The following is a 16,827-nucleotide window of genomic DNA, read 5'->3' as shown; positions in this document are numbered from 1 at the left end:
AACAACAGATTAGATGCCGCAGATGAACAGTTCAGTAGTCTGGAAGAGAGAGTAGAGAAAAGCATTTAAGTTGAACAGACAAGGAAAAAAAGAGAAGACTTTTAAAAATCGAGGACAGTTTAAGACACACATTATGCAATATCAAGTGCACAAACAATTGCATCATACAGATCACCAGTAAGAGATGGAGCAGAAAACTCATATGAAGAAATAGGAGCAGAAAACTTCCTTAACCCAAGAAACAAATATCCCTGTCTGGGAGGACAGACGGTACAAAAACATATGAACCCAAAGGGGTCCTCAAAGAAACACATTATAAATATAGTGGCAATAATTAAAAATAAAAAGAGAACATTATTAATAAAATCATCAACAGAAAAGCCACGGGTATTGTACAAGGGAGAGGCTTCCCTGGTAGCTCAGCTGGTAAAGAATCTGCCCGCAATGCAGGAGACCTGGGTTCAGCCCCTGGGTTTGGAAGATCCCCTGGAGAAGGGAAAGGTCACCCACTCCAGTATTCTGGTCTGGAGAATCCCTATGGACAGAGGAGCCTGGCAGGCTACAGTCCATGGGATCGCAGAGTCAGACAATACTGACTGACTAAGCACAGCACAGCAAAGTACAATGTACAAAGGAACTCCCACAAGACTATCATTTGGCTTTTCAACAGAAACTTTGCAGGTCAAAAGATAGGAATGCTATATGCAAATTGAATAAAGGAAGTTCAGATCAATATGATGGAGTAAAAGGACATAAAACTCACCTACTCCTTCACAAATACTTCCACATGTGGAACAATTCTCACTGAAACCTAACTGGAAACTGGCAAAAGGACTCCTGTTTAACTGAAACTGTAAGAAAGATACACAGATAATCAAGTAGAAAGGGAAGAGAAGTGATTGGGTCAGGACTGGTGCCCCTTGGAGGGAACTCAGAGGAAAGAGAGATTATACTGATGGAGACCCACTCTTGGGATTGAATGGGTCAAGCCATGGATTGAGTGTCACAGTCTGGAGTCCTATGTGGGGGAGACAAGTACCTGTGACTGATTGTAAGACTACTAAAACAGATGGAAGGGCTGTGGGAAGCCTGGCCTTTGTTCTTAAGGAGTATGCATGAACATAAGCATACTGGTTTGCCTCCAAGACTGGACAGACAAAGGTTTATAAATCTTGCTATTTCTTGTTTTTCCATTAAACCTTACTAATGTGGTTTACCACTGTAAACCTCTACAACAATCTTAAATGTCTATTTCATGCCAGAACCCTAACTGATATAAGTAGAAGTCTTTTTTAGTTTTATATCCCTAATTTTTACAATTTTTTTAGTTCATAAAGGATGTTTGCTAACTTTATTACATAAATAATTACTAATATGAGCTCTCATAAGGAGACTACTCACTCCCAAGGAATTTATGGGTGGTAAATTTTCCTCACTTTGAGTACATTTAAAATTTGGAAATGTAACTGAAGTATTCTGCATGCAGTAAAAAAAGGTTTAACTAATAACTAATAAAATTTTATAAAAGCAGCAACATATTTTATGCTCTTTAATTAATTAGGATTCACTAACAACTTGTATTGGAGAAGGAAATGGCAACCCACTCCAGTGTTCTTGCCTGGAGGATCCCGGGGATGCCGGAGCCTGGTGGGCTGCCGTCTATGGGGTCGCACAGAGTCAGACACGACTGAAGTGACTTAGCAGCAGCAGCAACAACTTGTATTAGCAAACTTGAGCTGCTATACAGTAAACTCACACACGTAACTTTTCCTAGATGAACAGTTAGCAGTATAAACATAATTTCCTTCAATATATGCACAACCATCTTTCTCCATTTTCAGGAAGTCAAATCTGTAAAAAAATTAAAGCAATAAAATCTTCAAATGCCAATTTTATCTCAAGCTTAAAATTAACAAACAAAATGAGAAAGAATAAAAGAACAAACTAAACAAATAAAATAAGAACAAACCCCTGAAGATTGACAGTCTTTAAATTTAGCAGTTAATACTAAACAGTATCTAATCCTGTTTGTTTAAATAGAATTATAAGCCAAATGACAATTTATAAGTCAAAGGAAATCAATCCTGAATATTCATTGGAAGAACTGATGCTGAAGCTGAAGCTCCAATACTTTGGCCACCTGATGTGAAGAGCTGACTCAACGGAAAAGACCCTGACGTGGGGAGAGATTAAGGGCAAGAGGAGAAGAGGGTGATAGAGGATGAGATGGTTGGATGGCAGCCCTGACCCAATGGACATGACTTTGAGCAAACCCAGGGAGTTAATGAAGGATAGGGAAGACAGTCCATGGGGTCACAGAATCAGAAATGACAGTGACTGGACAACAACAAAAGCAAATCACGAATGATAAAACTATGATAGAAATGTATAGATTTATAAACTTGCCTAAAACTATGCCCAAATTTCTCCTAAGAGTCCAGTAAAGTTAACAATGTAAAGGTTCTAAAGCTGAGATTATTTAGAAAGAATTATTTTCCCCAATTAAATCCCACAGACTGATCCTCAAAAAACATAATGATTTCCTTTATCTTGGTTGCTCTTTCTGTTCCCTACACACATAACACACATACACACAAAACCACATATAATCTCAGAAAAGTTCAGTTATCAAAACACTGTACATACAGGTTTTCAATTACTGTGCTGCCATCTTCCCATAACCAGGATTCACTGGTTTCATTGATTTTGAGACCTATCCATCCTTTTACTTCAAGCATTGATAAAATTTCCTATTTGGAAAAAATCATAAATCATAAATGTGTACATATTATAATTCACTCCTTTCTGACTCAAAGATTATTGATTAAATTTCTCCCAAGGGCTTGCACACATCCACTTAGTATTAATAAGATTTTTTCTCAAGATATCTCATTTATTAATGTGCTTTTTCCCTAGCATTGAATGTTCAAAAAGTGGAGTTTCTCTAATTTCTCCCTAATAAAACTGAGTCAAAGAAACAAAATATCATAGACTTTTGAGAACTTCAGTTTTGCCAAATTATAGCATCAATCACTAATGTTTTCAAACCAAATACAGTCACAGTATAACAACAACAAAAACAAACAAATGAAGTGTTTCCCCTACCAGCTCTCCCTTGATATCGATCTTTAGAAGGTGGGTATTTAGCTCTTCACAGGCAGCATGGCTCTCCATCCAGGTTTTGGTTTTACTCGAAAGATGATAATAACTACTTCCAAATCCAATCCAGTGAGTTGAACAATGGTCACAGGAACATTCTAGAAAGTAAAAATATATTTAATGTGTACTCTGTACAATAAGTCACTACTACTAACACAATTCCCTTATCTTCCTGTTTGTTATACAGATGGATATTAGGTAGAAAGCAAAACAAGCATTTTTTGGTAACAATTCTGGGCAAATTTTAAAGAAAACCATAGCTAACTTCAGCAATATGTGAACCATGAACTTCCAGATGTTCAAGGTGGTTTTAGAAAAGGGAGAGGAACCAGAGATCAAATTGCCAAATTTGAATTGATCAAATTCGATGGATCATCAAAAAAGCAAGAGAGTTCCAGAAAAAACATCTATTTCTGCTTTATTGAATGTGCCAAAGCCTTTGACTGTGTGGATCACAATAAACTGTGGAAAATTCTGAAAGAGATGGGCATACCAGACCACCTGACCTGTCTCTTGAGAAACCTGTATGCAGGTCAGGAATCAACAGTTAGAACTAGACATGGAAAAACAGACTGGTTCCAAATAGGGAAAAGAGTAAGTCAAGGCTATATATTGTCACCCTGCTTATTTAACTTCTATGCAGAGTACATCATGAGAAACCCTGGGCTGGAAGAAGCACAAGCTGGAATCAAGATTGCTGGGAGAAATATCAATAACCTCAGATATGCAGATGACACCACCCTTATGGCAGAAAATGAAGAAGAACCAAAGAGCCTCTTGATGAAAGTGAAAGTGGAGAGTGAAAAAGTTGGCTTAAAGCTCAACATTCAGAAAACTAAGATCATGGCACCTGGTTCCATCACTTGGTGGCAAATAGATGGGGAAACAGTGGAAACAGTGTCAGACTTTATTTTTCTGGGCTCCAAAGTCACTGCAGATGGTGATTGCAACCATGAAATTAAAAGACACTTACTCCTTGGAAGGAAAGTTGTGACCAACCTAGACAGCACATTAAAAAGCAGAGACATTACTTTGCCAACAAAGGTTCATCTAGTCAAGGCTATGGTCTTTCCAGTGGTCATGTATGGATGTGAGAGTTGAACTATAAAGAAAGCTGAGCACTGAAAAATTGATGCTTTTGAACTATGGTGTTGGAGACTCTTGAGAGTCCCTTGGACTACAAGGAGATCCAACCAGTCCATCCTAAAGGAGATCAGTCCTGGGTATTCATTGGAAGGACTGATGTTGAAGCTTAAACTCCAGTACTTTGATGTGAAGAGCTGACTCATTGGAAAAGACCCTGATGCTGGGAAAGATTGAGGGCAGGAGAAGGGGACGATAGAAGATAAGATGGTTGGATGGCATCATTGACTTGATGGACATGGGTTTGGGTGAACTCCAGGAGTTGGTGATGGACAGGGAGCCCTGGTGTGCTGTGATTCACGGGATCGCAGAGTCGGACACGACTGAGCGACTGAACTGAACAATAATTAGCTCATGTTTTTAATTTTTCTACTTAAAATTTGTTATAAAATTTTATCTATAGGGAAAATGCATTTTAAATATAACTTTTTTGATCTGATCAAAATTATGCATGCATATCGTAGTCCAGTGGCTAAGACTCTGAGCCCCTATGCAGAAGACCCAGTCTTGATCCCTGGTCAGGGAACTGGATCCCACATGTTGCAACTAAGAGTTTGCATGTGGCAACTAGAAATATCCCACATACCACAAAGACGATGGAAAATCCCATGTGCTGCAACTAAGACCCAGCACAGTCAAATAAATAAGTGAATAAGTAAATGTCATAAATAAAAAACTAATCAACATATAATCATATGAACACAAAAAGCAACTAATGAGATATTTCACTTTTGTCAAAATTTTTGCTATTAATTTAAATATTCCTTGCCATTTCCTTCTCCAGGATATCTACCCTACCAAGGGATTGAACCTCAGTCTCCAGCATTGCAGACAGTTTCTTTAGCAACTTATCCACCAGGGAAGCAATTTAAATACACAGAATAAAATTCAGTAAGTAATTTTTTTAAACTTATAGTTCAAAAATTTAATAATCATGTAATTTGTGTATTTTAATAATTTTTTTATAATCATAAAAAATGTAGACTTAGGGAGGGGGAACAAGATGGTGGAGTAGGAAGACATGGAACTCATTTTGCCACAGGCACATCAAAAAAATATCTACATGTGTAACAATGCTCATGAAAAACCAACTGGAAACTGGTAGAAGGACTCCTATAAAATCAAAACAGCAAGAAACGTGTAACCCGGTAGGATGGGGAAAAAAGGCATCATTTCAGGACCTGCACCCTTGGGAAGGATCTGATACGAGGAGAAGGACCTTCACTCAAACAGCAAGAAGGGTGAGCCACAATCTGGGAATTCCAGTCCTAGGTCCTGTGCATGGGAGACAAACCCCCTCGTCTGCTGAGACAACTGCTGGGACAGATAGAAGTACTGGAGAAGCCTAGATAGACTCTACTTATGAGGGGTGTGCATGGGCTGGTTTGCCAACAATCAGGGTGGAGAGATCTTTGGGCTTGTGGCTACTGGATCAACACTCTTTTTAATCCAAAAGGGTGATCACCCCAACTCTGCTCACTCCACACCACAGCCTGGTGTGATATCTGGGACAACCAGGCCCTAGGAAAAGACTGTCTAGCTACACAGAGAGAGACTGGGAGGCCTGGGGAGTGATGCGGGTGGGTGGGTAGTGGTCACTGTCAGCATACACACAAGGTGACAGATGAGGCAGCTACGAATATAGCGGCTACAGGGGTAGCACCCCAGGAGTCTCAGTGGCTTAATGCTGAGTCTCAGGCACACAGGTATTGGGAGAGGACTTGATGTAGCCACGCAGAAACTGCCTGGAGGGGCTATGGTGTGTTTTGGGTGGGGCAGCAGCAGCCATTCTCAGCACCCACAGGAGTATACAGTGGTTCCTCTCCCAGGGAGAGCATCCCAGCTCCACTCCCTCTCTACCACATCTTAGAGGTCCGTCAGGGACAGACTGGTCTCAGGAGGAGAATGCCACAGAGACCGTCCACATCTCTGTCAGCAGCACTTCCTATGGCCATGATGCCCTGACCCCCAAACCCAGCCTTCTGCACTACAGCCTTGCACTAGATCTGGGATGAACACAACAGAGGAAGGGATACAAGCCCAGGTTGCTTCTGAGCCTGGGAAATCCCATGGACAGAGGAACCTGGCAGGCTACAGTCCACAGAGTTATCATTTACACATAATAAAAAGCAGTTTTGAAATATCCAAGTTGATAAGTTTTGATAAATGAATATATTTCTGTAACTTCCTCTCCAATCAAATTTTAGAATATTTCTATTAACACAGAAGTTAATTTATGTTACTTTCCAACTAATGCTCCAACACCCCTACTTCACCCAAACAACCTTGGATCTGATTTACATCGCCACAAATTATTTTTTTTACCTTTTTAAGCAGCTCATATAAACATAATCCTTCAAGATCAATTCTTTTGCATCTTTTCCCACTCAGTATGTTTTTGAATCTTATCTATTGTGTGTATAGAGATTTCATTCCTTTTCATTACTGAGTAGTCCATTATTTACTAACCCACAATTTGTAATCCATTCATCTGGAGGTGTATATTTGGATTGCTTATAATTTTTAGTTATTATAAATAAAGTGTCTCTAGATATTCTTGTACATGTCTTATGTGGACATATGCCTTCATTTCTCTTTTTTAAGTGTCTAAGAGTAGGCTCGTTAAGGGCTTGTGCCAGTACAGTTAGTCCCACATCCTTACTAAAGCTTGTTACTGTCAGTCTTTTCAAATTCTAACCATATTGGTGGTTGTGTAATGGTAACTCATTGGGGTTATAATTTGCATTTCCTTAATTTCCTATTTGATTGCTTTTTATTTTCAAATTAGGCGAATGAAAGGAAAACAGAAACACAAGCAATGTGGATGGCTAATGTTTGACACTGATATTTTTTTTTTTTTTCTGAGAGACAACAAACAGTTTCTCAAGTCAATCACTAATTTAAATAAAAAATTAACAACTGATGTATCTACTCTCTGTTTATTGCATCTGTTGAGATTTTCTCTTTTTACTCAAAGAATTTATTTTTAATTAGACTTGAAATTAGTTCTTTTCATCTTTTTTTAATCTTAGACTTCCTCTTTCATAACTGTTTAGTCCTTTTTAATTTCTTCACATCAGATCAGATCAGTTGCTCAGTCGTGTCCGACTCTTTGCGACCCCATGAATCACAGCACACCAGGCCTCCCTGTCCATCACCAACTCCCGGAGTTCAGTCAGACTCACATCCATCGAGTCAGTGATACCATCCAGCCATCTCATCCTCTGTCATCCCCTTCTCCTCTTGCCCCCAATCCCTCCCAGCATCAGAGTCTTTTCCAATGAGTCAACCCTTTGCATGAGGTGGCCAAAGTACTGGAGTTTCAGCTTTAGTATCATTTCTTCCAAAGAAATGGCAGGGCTGATCTCCTTCAGAATGGACTGGTTGAATCTCCTTACAGTCCAAGGGACTCTCAAGAGTCTTCTCCAACACCACAGTTCAAAAGCATCAATTCTTCGGTGCTCAGCCTTCTTCACAGTGCAACTCTCACATCCATACATGACCACAGGAAAAACCATAGCCTTGACTAGACGAACCTTTGTTGGCAAAGTAATGTCTCTGCTTTTGAATGGGAGTGCTAAACCAAAATATTTTTATGTCATCCTCAAACTACTGCATGATTTTTATTATTTTCCTTCTATTTCTTTCTTTATCCCCCCTGCTTATAGGAAATGTTCATCAGGAACACTCATGAGGAATGTCTTTGGCCTCAGTGACAAAGGGACCCTACCCTTTTGGTTTTAGTGTATGGAAAAAGAGATACCTTTCTTGGCAAATGCATCTGTGCTGAGAATCTAACACTGTTCTTTAAAAAGGAAAAATTTCCCTGAAAGAAAGTCAGAGGGGAACCATCCCAACTTCCTGAAAAAATAGACTCAGAAACATTATCTCCCTCTCTCTCGCATTCTTTGTCTTTCTTTCAAGTGCTGAGTTTACTGTTAGGACTTTGAGTAAACTTGCAATAAGTGAAAAAAAAAAACAACAAGAATTCAAAACAATAACTGCTTTCTATATCATAGCTATATCAATGTATAAATAAAATTAATGTACTTTAATAAAATCAAAATGCTTCTAACTTCATAAATGCTAGAGGAATCATTTCCATCAGGGAAAGCTAGAAACAAACAAAAAAAATGTTACTGAGACATAACTCCTTTGTTTTTCATTTGTTTTCTTTTTCTTTTTGCCCTCTTCACCCATTTCTCTTGCTCCCACCTTAATATAATTTATATCCCATTTTTCTCCTAAAAATAATCAAATCACAAAAACAATACTTACCTATTATACATAATACTTTGGGTCTTGCATTCTCCTGTGTCATCTTTCTCATCTTGCCCAATATTAATAGTTCCATGATAAAAAATTGAACATACCATAAAAGAGGATTTTTTCTATCTGATTCACTGAAGTTTTGTGGATGTTAGGAAAACAAACCTTTTAACCCTAATAATCAATATTAGAAGTGGACAAAACAGAGAGAGTACTCACCATCATTTTTAGAAGATACAGTGGGAACAGGTGATATTTTTTGGTTTGGGTCTTCTTTGTTGGAATATACTATGGAAAAAATCATGGTAATACTTAGTTCTGTTTAGGATAAAATAATTAGGACAATAAAAATTCAGTCTTGATCACAAATCATTGAAATGTATTATGTTGTTGATATATTGACTGTGCCAAGGACAGATTATTTTCTTAATTACTTACAGTTTGCAAGCAAGACACACACTGTTGTCAACAAGACCACGCACAAGGTCCCCAGGCTCCCAGTTATCACTTGCCAGGCCTCAGTTCGGTGGTGTAACACTAAAGGAAACAGAAACAATGATGAAGTTTCATCAGTTCCCACAAATCATCAAATATGAAATTTAAATCCATTTTGTTTCACTCTCAGAGGGCAGTCATTCATTTTCCAATCCTTGTATGAGTTCTTTGATACCCAGATTTCCTCCTTTTTAGCTTTTTCTTGACTTCAATTCTTTCTGATCCTGTTTGAGGCCCCAGGTATGTCACCTGACTCACCAGCATCTTTGCGTATTCCTCGCCTAGTCATCTATAAATTATTGAGTCTGAGCAATTTGAAAATATACTCTCAGCTAGGAGACTTAAAAATGAAATATACCTAGAGAAAATAATGCTGTCATGCAAAAAAATTATTTTCAAAACTCTATGTGAATATTAATATTCACTCATTAGCCAATCAATCAGTCAGGGGGGAAATAGCAAAACACATTTTTGCTCTTTGTTGAGATAAGAAATAATTATCATAAATTTTACAAAGACATACAAGTATGTTCACCAAGTTTTAATCCAGACATATGTGAACAGGAAATGCATTTATCAAAAAAAAAAAAAAAAAGATATTTCACTGAAAGCTGGAGGAAAGTAAGAGCTAATTATTTCTTCAAGTACGAAAGACATGGAGGAGGTCTTCCACTTGGGGTTGTTGTTTAGGCACTAAGTCCTGTCTGACTCTTTTGTGACTCTGTGGACTGTAATCCAACAGGCTCCTCTGTCCATGGGATTTCCTAAGCAACAATACTGGAGTGGGTTGCCATTTCCTGCTTCAGAGGATCTTCCTGACCCAGGGATCAAACTCGAGGAGAGTCATCAATAAATGATTTTAGATGACAGGAAGTTTGATGTATCATGGAACTGAAATTATAGTCTGACTGGAATTCAGGGAGCAACAGAGAGAATGGAAGCATAGAGATAACTGTTTTTAACTTTAAGAACAATATGAAATCTTTGCAGACACCTATTTTAAAAAGATATCACCATTTGTCTTGAAACATAAGAAAAGATTGAAAAATGTGTAGAGTGGAAGATGAGAGACTTTTAGAGAGTCTGTGTCAGTAATCTTCATGAAAGTAGATAGACATCAATCCAAGAGAGAAGCAAGTTATTTGAACACATGGTCCTTTTCAAGATTGCTTGAATGTGTCATAGATGAAAGAGTGTGAGGAGTCAAATTTCCAAGTTTAGAAATTAAACAGTGTGGTGGATAAATATTAGCATGTCTAATCTTAATTTTGGTCAACTTCTGCCCAAAGTCCCTCTTTGACTACCAAAAAAAAAAAAAAAATTATCAAGCCTCAGTAAGACTCTAACTCAAGCACCAAGAAATTTCTTATTTTACAAGGAAGTTGAAACCATGAATTTCCTTACCTTGACCGCCTTCCTGAATATATGAATATTCATATATTCTACCTTACTATATGGATATTCATATATTCATACCTTATTATCTTCTTTTCAATTCAGAGGAAAAGCAATTTCTTTATGGCCCAAGTTAAAACCTATTGTATGCCCTAATTACTCCATGCCACCCAGTTTCCTTTAGAACATTTATTTTCTAAGAGAAATTTTCTCTTTTTTGCCAGCTTCTTCATCATCTCTTTCTATAAATTTTGTCACATTCATCCATGTATGGGCTCAGACCTCTCAAACTCTAATATCAGATCAGATCAGATCAGATCAGTTGCTCAGTCGTATCCGACTCTTTGCGACCCCATGAATCGCAGCACGCCAGGCCTCCCTGTTCATTACCAACTCCCGGAGTTCACTGGGACTCACGTCCATCGAGTCAGTGATGTCATCCAGCCATCTCATCCTCTGTTGTCCCCTTCTCCTCTTGCCCCCAATGCCTCCCAGCATCAGAGTCCTTGTTATTCATACAGGTCTTTCATTTATTATCATCATTTCTCTTATGTTGTTTTTTTCTCAATGAAAATTGTAAAAATGTTTTCTGAACTAAATTTATTCCCATAATAAATTTCTTTCAACCTCTTAACCCTTAGTTGTAGCTTATATGCTTTTCTTGGCACTCAAACTGAAATCCAAATTTTTTGGACTTTGCCAAACCCCAAATTTTTGGACTTTTCTAAGTCCAAAGAAATAATTTTCCACTTGTCATTTATTAGATATAGTTTATTTTCTCCTTCTCTCTGGACATGCATTTCATATGTATCCTTCTTGAATCTTCTTCTGCTTAAGTCATATATGTTCTTTTTCTCTAGGATAGACTTTTCACCCGTATCGTCTCTGTTTGCAATCTTACCTACTAACATAAGTCTTTCCTACCCTTTTCCATCCTTTTCTGGGACATCTAGCCTTTAAAATCCAATTTCTTTATGGACATTTTCCTCTGAACTGATCAAGAGACAATTCAAATTTCATATATGATCTGCCTTTATTAGATTAAACATATTTTTCTTAATGGTGAGTAAACATTATTTTTTTAATGATGAGTAAGATGATTAACTACTCAGTCACTTAGGTTAGGAACATTATTATCATATTCTGCTAATTTTTCAGCTTTAATGCCAATATCCAATTAATCATTATTATATTTTTCTGTAATCTATCTTTCCTCTTACAAATTCTGTTAGTTTTTTTGAAGCCAAGTGGTTATTGCAGCTTCATCTTTATGGGTATCATAGGTTTGGATCAGGGCCACAGTAAAAATTCAAAAACAGTTGTGGGGCTGAGTTACATTGAATTGAACTGAAGATTAATAACAAGAATTATTTTTTAAATTATTTAAAAAATAAGCAGTAGAATTTACACAATAATTCTTACAAGTAATACAATTCTGTAGGATTATTTTAGAGGAAATGAACATAGTGAAGGATTATTTAAGAGACAAAAAATTTTATGGTAATATCTAAAATAACTAAGGAGAGTGCTGAAGATAGGTAATCAGTGTAATGAGGCAATTTTATTATACAATGGTTTTGAAAGAAGTAATTTTCTAAACCCAAGAATCAAGATCTAGCAAATAGCAAAATATAATACATATAATAATGTACCTTTTCCTTTTTTCTGTTTTCTGTGCTTAAAGTGAGAAGATCTGGGAAACTTCAGTTCCATATAGTCTACTTGCTCTTCTCTTGACTGGACATTACTCTGATTTGTCTTGGATATTTTTTGCTGTTGAGACTTGCAAAATTTTGGTTCTGTGTAGATTACCTCTTGCTTGTTTACAATACCTTTGTTTTGCATACTCTTAAGCATTTTTTCTTTTTTTAGACTTAGACTGCTTCAGCTCAATCTGGGTATCTTTCTGTGTCTCTCTTTAATATCTATGCAGTAGAGAAAAGTGAGGGAAAAGGTCAAGCGGTGATTATATCAAATCAGACAGTGAAAAATGCATTCATTCTAAAGTACAAGTAAGCTTTTAGGTATAACATTAAAAGGGTAAAAAAGGGAGTAAGCGAGAGACTAAATCTCCCTCTCACTTTGCAGTCTTTATTCAGAAAAATAGTTTTATTCTCCTTTAATAAGATTGATAAGATACATTTCCTCTCTGAATCAGGTTTTCAAAGGAGTAGGTTTAAAGTAGATATGTTTTCCCTCCTCAACATTCTCTATATAATGAATAAATGTCGACAATGTGTGAACTAAGGTTAAAACACAGCTATATTAACAAAGGTTTAATTACTTAAATTTAATATTAAAATTTTTATTTCAAATCACATTGACATAAAGTTTACTGTATCATTGAAATAATTCATTAGGCAGTAGATTCTTGACTAATAGAGGGGGAGAAACCTATGTCTTTCATGAACTGGGTAAATTCTACATTTGCATATAACCATGTATCTCTCTGCCAGCCTAACATCATTTTTCTACTTAACTAGATCATGTTTATTTGCAAGCACACACACACACAGAGGCAAACAAACAAGCCATCTAAAATTAAGAAACAATACCAATGAATTGCCAAAAAGGGACAAAAGAAATTAAAAGGTCATGCATAAAATTCTAAAAATTTATTGTCTCGTTAATAAAGAAAGAAATGCAAATGAAAATAATAGAGCACATTTCAGCTGTGAGAACACTAAATAATTAATACTTTGTTGAATTGGCACATGATTGTGAGTACAAAATATCAATATTTATGAAAGCATAAAATAAGTAGAATTTTAACCAGCAATTCTAGCTTGAGCAATGTATCTTACAAAATACTTTTTAAATATTCAAAAATATGCAGAACCTATCTTTTGTTTTTATTTACTAAGAGCTAAATTGGAAAAACAAAGAACAAAAAGTTATCAACAGAATTCACAATTAAGGAAGGTGTTAAAGCTATGGTACATTTATACCCTAGTATACTATTGTTTAATGTAACAGATATTATTTTTATATATTATTATATTGTATAATGGCATATATATTATTAAAGCAAAATAATAGATTTCTAACAGGCTGTATTTTCAGTGGTTACTTGTAGGTAGAGTTTTGGCATGCATTGCTCTCTATTTCATTGAAAATAAAAGAATGTATGATACAAGCTATTTTTTTTGTTTATTATTTGTTTATTTAACAGTTTTTTTAAAATTTTGACTATTTAGAAGTATTGAGTAACAAACAATTTTATTCATAAAGCATTTTCCATATCCTATATTTATCCTTCTATAAATTTACTAACAGTAAATTTTGAAAAAACTAGGATAAACTAATTTTCAAATTAAAAATTTTTCTCACCTCCTCAAATTGTTTTCTGAAAGTTTTGACCAATTCATTTAGCACCAGCAAAAAATTGATATTTAAGAGTATATTGGCATTGTAAGAATGTTGTTGTTTAAATGTTTAGCACAATTAAACTCCCTTTTTCTTTGTCCCAAAAAAGAAAGAAAATGACTATTGTTTTTGAGAGTTGATAATTAAATAAACATGATCCAGGAAATGCTAAAAGTGATAGAATCAGATGGAATATTAGTTCAAATTGAAGCAATACATAGATTGCTAATTTCACAATATATACTTGAACAAATTTCAGATAAATCAAAATGTTAAATGCAAACCATGAGATGATAAAATTAATAAAACATTCAAAGAAAGTATAAGTAAATAGTGATAAGTTTCTAATCATACACAGACAAGAAAGAGAGTTAGGTTGAATTATAAAAACATCATTTTATTGCTAATGCAAAGAACTTTTGTCAATAATAACCACATGAAAAGACTTTTTCTTCATCACTAAACAAAGAAATACAGACTAACATATTAATAATATAGATGTTAACCTACAGAATCAAGAAATCAAATTCAACCACACGGAGTTGGACAATGTGCAGGAAAACAGACATTCATTTACACAGACTTATGGTTAATTTAAATCTTTCCCTTCTGGAAAATAGTTAGTTAGTATGTATGGAAACCAAATAATGAAAACATCAACTGATCCAACATTTTAAAATAATGAGAAAAATATGGGTTATTTAATAAAAGAGGCTAAACAATTGGAGAAAAGAACAACAAGAAAATTCCAAGACAAAGAACCAAAAAATACAAAAGATAGCTGCATTCATTCTTCATACCATTGTTTACAAAATGAGCACGTAATGTAATTTTACAGAAATGATTTTTTCCTAAACTGCAGTACATTATGAATTGATTGTTGATATTAATGTCAAAAATTACATACAATTTTAACTTCTTGAGAGAAGGAAATAAACAGAAACAATGATACTCACCAACTTGAAGAATAAATTTAAAAAGAAACTTTGTAGGAAAATCAAAGATCCTAAACAATATAAAGATACTAAACAATATAAAATCGCTGTATGCTGAAAATAAAGTTATACAGAAGATAATGTGGTGTAAGAACCTTGAGGGAAGATTCTCAGTTGAAAAATAATCTAATAATGACATAATCATTTGTTATTCAAAGCATGTGTGAAAAACTACAAAGGAAGTTTTCATGAAACTACTCATTTGTAGTTTACCTCCCCCACAAAATACCAATCAGGAAATAAAAAATACCTTTGGTATTTCAAAAACCATTTCATAAATTACAAATTTTCAATTTAAAATGTATAAGGAAAATATTACATTTAATGACCGCTTAATAAGAGTATTTTAATATCAAGCCTGAGGCCTTACAGGAAAAGAAAACTGGACCAATTACATATTGTATTAGAGATTATATGAAATAAGAGTACCATGGGATACATGGAAAAGTATGTAGTTATGACAATAGAAATTATTTTTAGGCTTTACTGGTTAAATTATAATAGATAATTCTTGCTTATTAGTTGGTAGTGATACCAAGTATCACTACCCAGAGAATGAAGTTTATTTTTATATTGTGTTTATTATAGCATACAATATAGTTTATCAGCTTAATATCAGCTTCCCTGATGGCTCAGTTGATAAAGAATCAGCCTTCATTGCAGGAGATCCCAGTTGGATTTCTCGGTGGGGAAGATCCTCTGGAGAAGGGGCAAGCTACCCACTTCAGTGGTCTTAGGCTTCCCTTGCGGCTCAGCTGGTAAAGAATCCACCTGCAAAGTGGGAGACCTGGATTCAATCCCTGGGTTGGGAAGATACCCTGGAGAAGGGCGTGGCAACCCACTTCACTATTCTGGCCTGGAGAATTCCATGGACTCTATAGTTCATGAAGTCCTTCACTTTCATAATATAGTTTAATATAGTCATGTGTGTGTGTGTGTGTTTGTGGGTGTTAGTTGCTCAGTCATGTCTGACTCTTTGCGACCCCATGGATTGTAGCCTGTCAGACTCCTCTGTCCATGGGATTATCCAGGCAAGAATACTGGAATGGTTAGCCATTCCCTTCTACAGGGGATCTTCTAAACCCAGGAATCAAACCTGGGTCTCGCGAATTGCAGGCAGATTCTTTAATGTCTGAGCCACTTGGAAAGCTTGGTGTGTTATAATAAATACATATAATTTGAAAGACTTCCATGATCAGCAGCTTATGGGTAAAAAAGGAAACATTTTAATATAAATTTCCAAATGTGTCTCTTGTTAGTTTGTACCTGATGATTGAGAACCACAGTACAGACACCATCTTTTTCAAGTCTCTTCCACTTATTTATGTCTCTAACATTCATTTTCCCTCATCATGGCTTATGTGCTCCCAGGTATCCTCATTATTGACCAGGCTAATGAATCACAGTATTCTGATCCATTAATGTCCATATGAGCCATCCTCTTATATCCCGATTACACAATTTCTCTGTCTCCTCATCTACAGTAACTTCCTCATTCTGCCACAGCCAAGCCCCGCTATGGGAACACCTTGGTCTTTGAATATCTTTAAGTATTTCATCTAAAAAAGTGTCATATAAACTTAGCACTCTCTACAAACACTCTTACCTTTCAAGATTGCTCATTTATCTCTCTCCAACATGAAAATGCTCTGATCTCATTGATGTCTGCAGCCCATTTGACCTCATTCTATCAGTATACTTCTTTCTTCACCTTCTTTCTTATCAACCTTGATTCTCTTCTGCCAATCACTAACTATCTTGAACATTTTCTGGTCCCACTTGTTCAGTAAAATCACCCTGTGTATGAGATAAATTGTCTGTTCCTCTCTGTCAACACCTGAGAAGCCAAGTCCTTTTTAGAACAGATCAGATTTACTGCAATATAAATTCACAGTCACCAACATGAAATTGCTTTAATTCTGCTAGGAATCCTGTTGCTTTCTTCAAGTCATCATTCTTTCACATTCTCTGAAACTAATTTTATCACACATTCTCCATTCTTAAC

General features: G+C 35.8%; 1 protein-coding gene across 2 annotated transcripts; it reads right to left on the bottom strand.

The window, feature by feature from the left end:
* Positions 1-1,538: 1,538 nt before the first annotated feature.
* On the bottom strand, positions 1,539-16,627 carry LOC147372726 (killer cell lectin-like receptor subfamily I member 1). 2 transcript variants are annotated; one of them, XM_086404138.1, is made up of 7 exons: positions 16,429-16,627; positions 12,114-12,386; positions 9,010-9,108; positions 8,791-8,859; positions 3,106-3,257; positions 2,647-2,750; positions 1,539-1,851 (listed from the first exon to the last, which is right to left on the bottom strand). In XM_086404138.1, the coding sequence occupies exons 2-7, from the start codon at positions 12,316-12,318 to the stop codon at positions 1,740-1,742; spliced, it is 741 nt and encodes a 246-aa protein (XP_086260264.1). In that variant the 5' UTR covers positions 12,319-12,386; positions 16,429-16,627; the 3' UTR covers positions 1,539-1,739. The 2 variants fall into 2 exon arrangements, with proteins under 2 accessions (XP_086260264.1, XP_086260263.1); XM_086404137.1 differs by lacking the exon at positions 16,429-16,627 and adding an exon at positions 14,784-14,997.
* Positions 16,628-16,827: the final 200 nt, after the last annotated feature.

Source organism: Bos grunniens, chromosome 5 (genome assembly GCF_055505025.1).
Source record: "Bos grunniens cultivar Pamir isolate PY7600 chromosome 5, Bosgru_T2T1.0, whole genome shotgun sequence".
In the NCBI taxonomy this organism is placed as follows: Eukaryota; Metazoa; Chordata; class Mammalia; order Artiodactyla; family Bovidae; genus Bos; species Bos grunniens.
Note: the sequence above shows the minus strand (reverse complement) of the source record. Positions and strands in the feature narration are given on the sequence as shown.

What these genes read in the sequence shown, in the direction of transcription:
- LOC147372726 (XM_086404138.1), bottom strand. Translation starts at nt 12,318, where the DNA reads ATGCTTAAGAGTATGCAAAACAAAGGTATTGTAAACAAGCAAGAGGTA. An exon ending in AAAACAGAAAAAAGGAAAAG is followed by an intron (nt 9,109 to 12,113) that starts GTACATTATTAT and finishes TGTTTCCTTTAG; the next exon opens with TGTTACACCACCGAACTGAG. An exon ending in GTGTGTCTTGCTTGCAAACT is followed by an intron (nt 8,860 to 9,009) that starts GTAAGTAATTAA and finishes TTTTTTCCATAG; the next exon opens with TATATTCCAACAAAGAAGAC.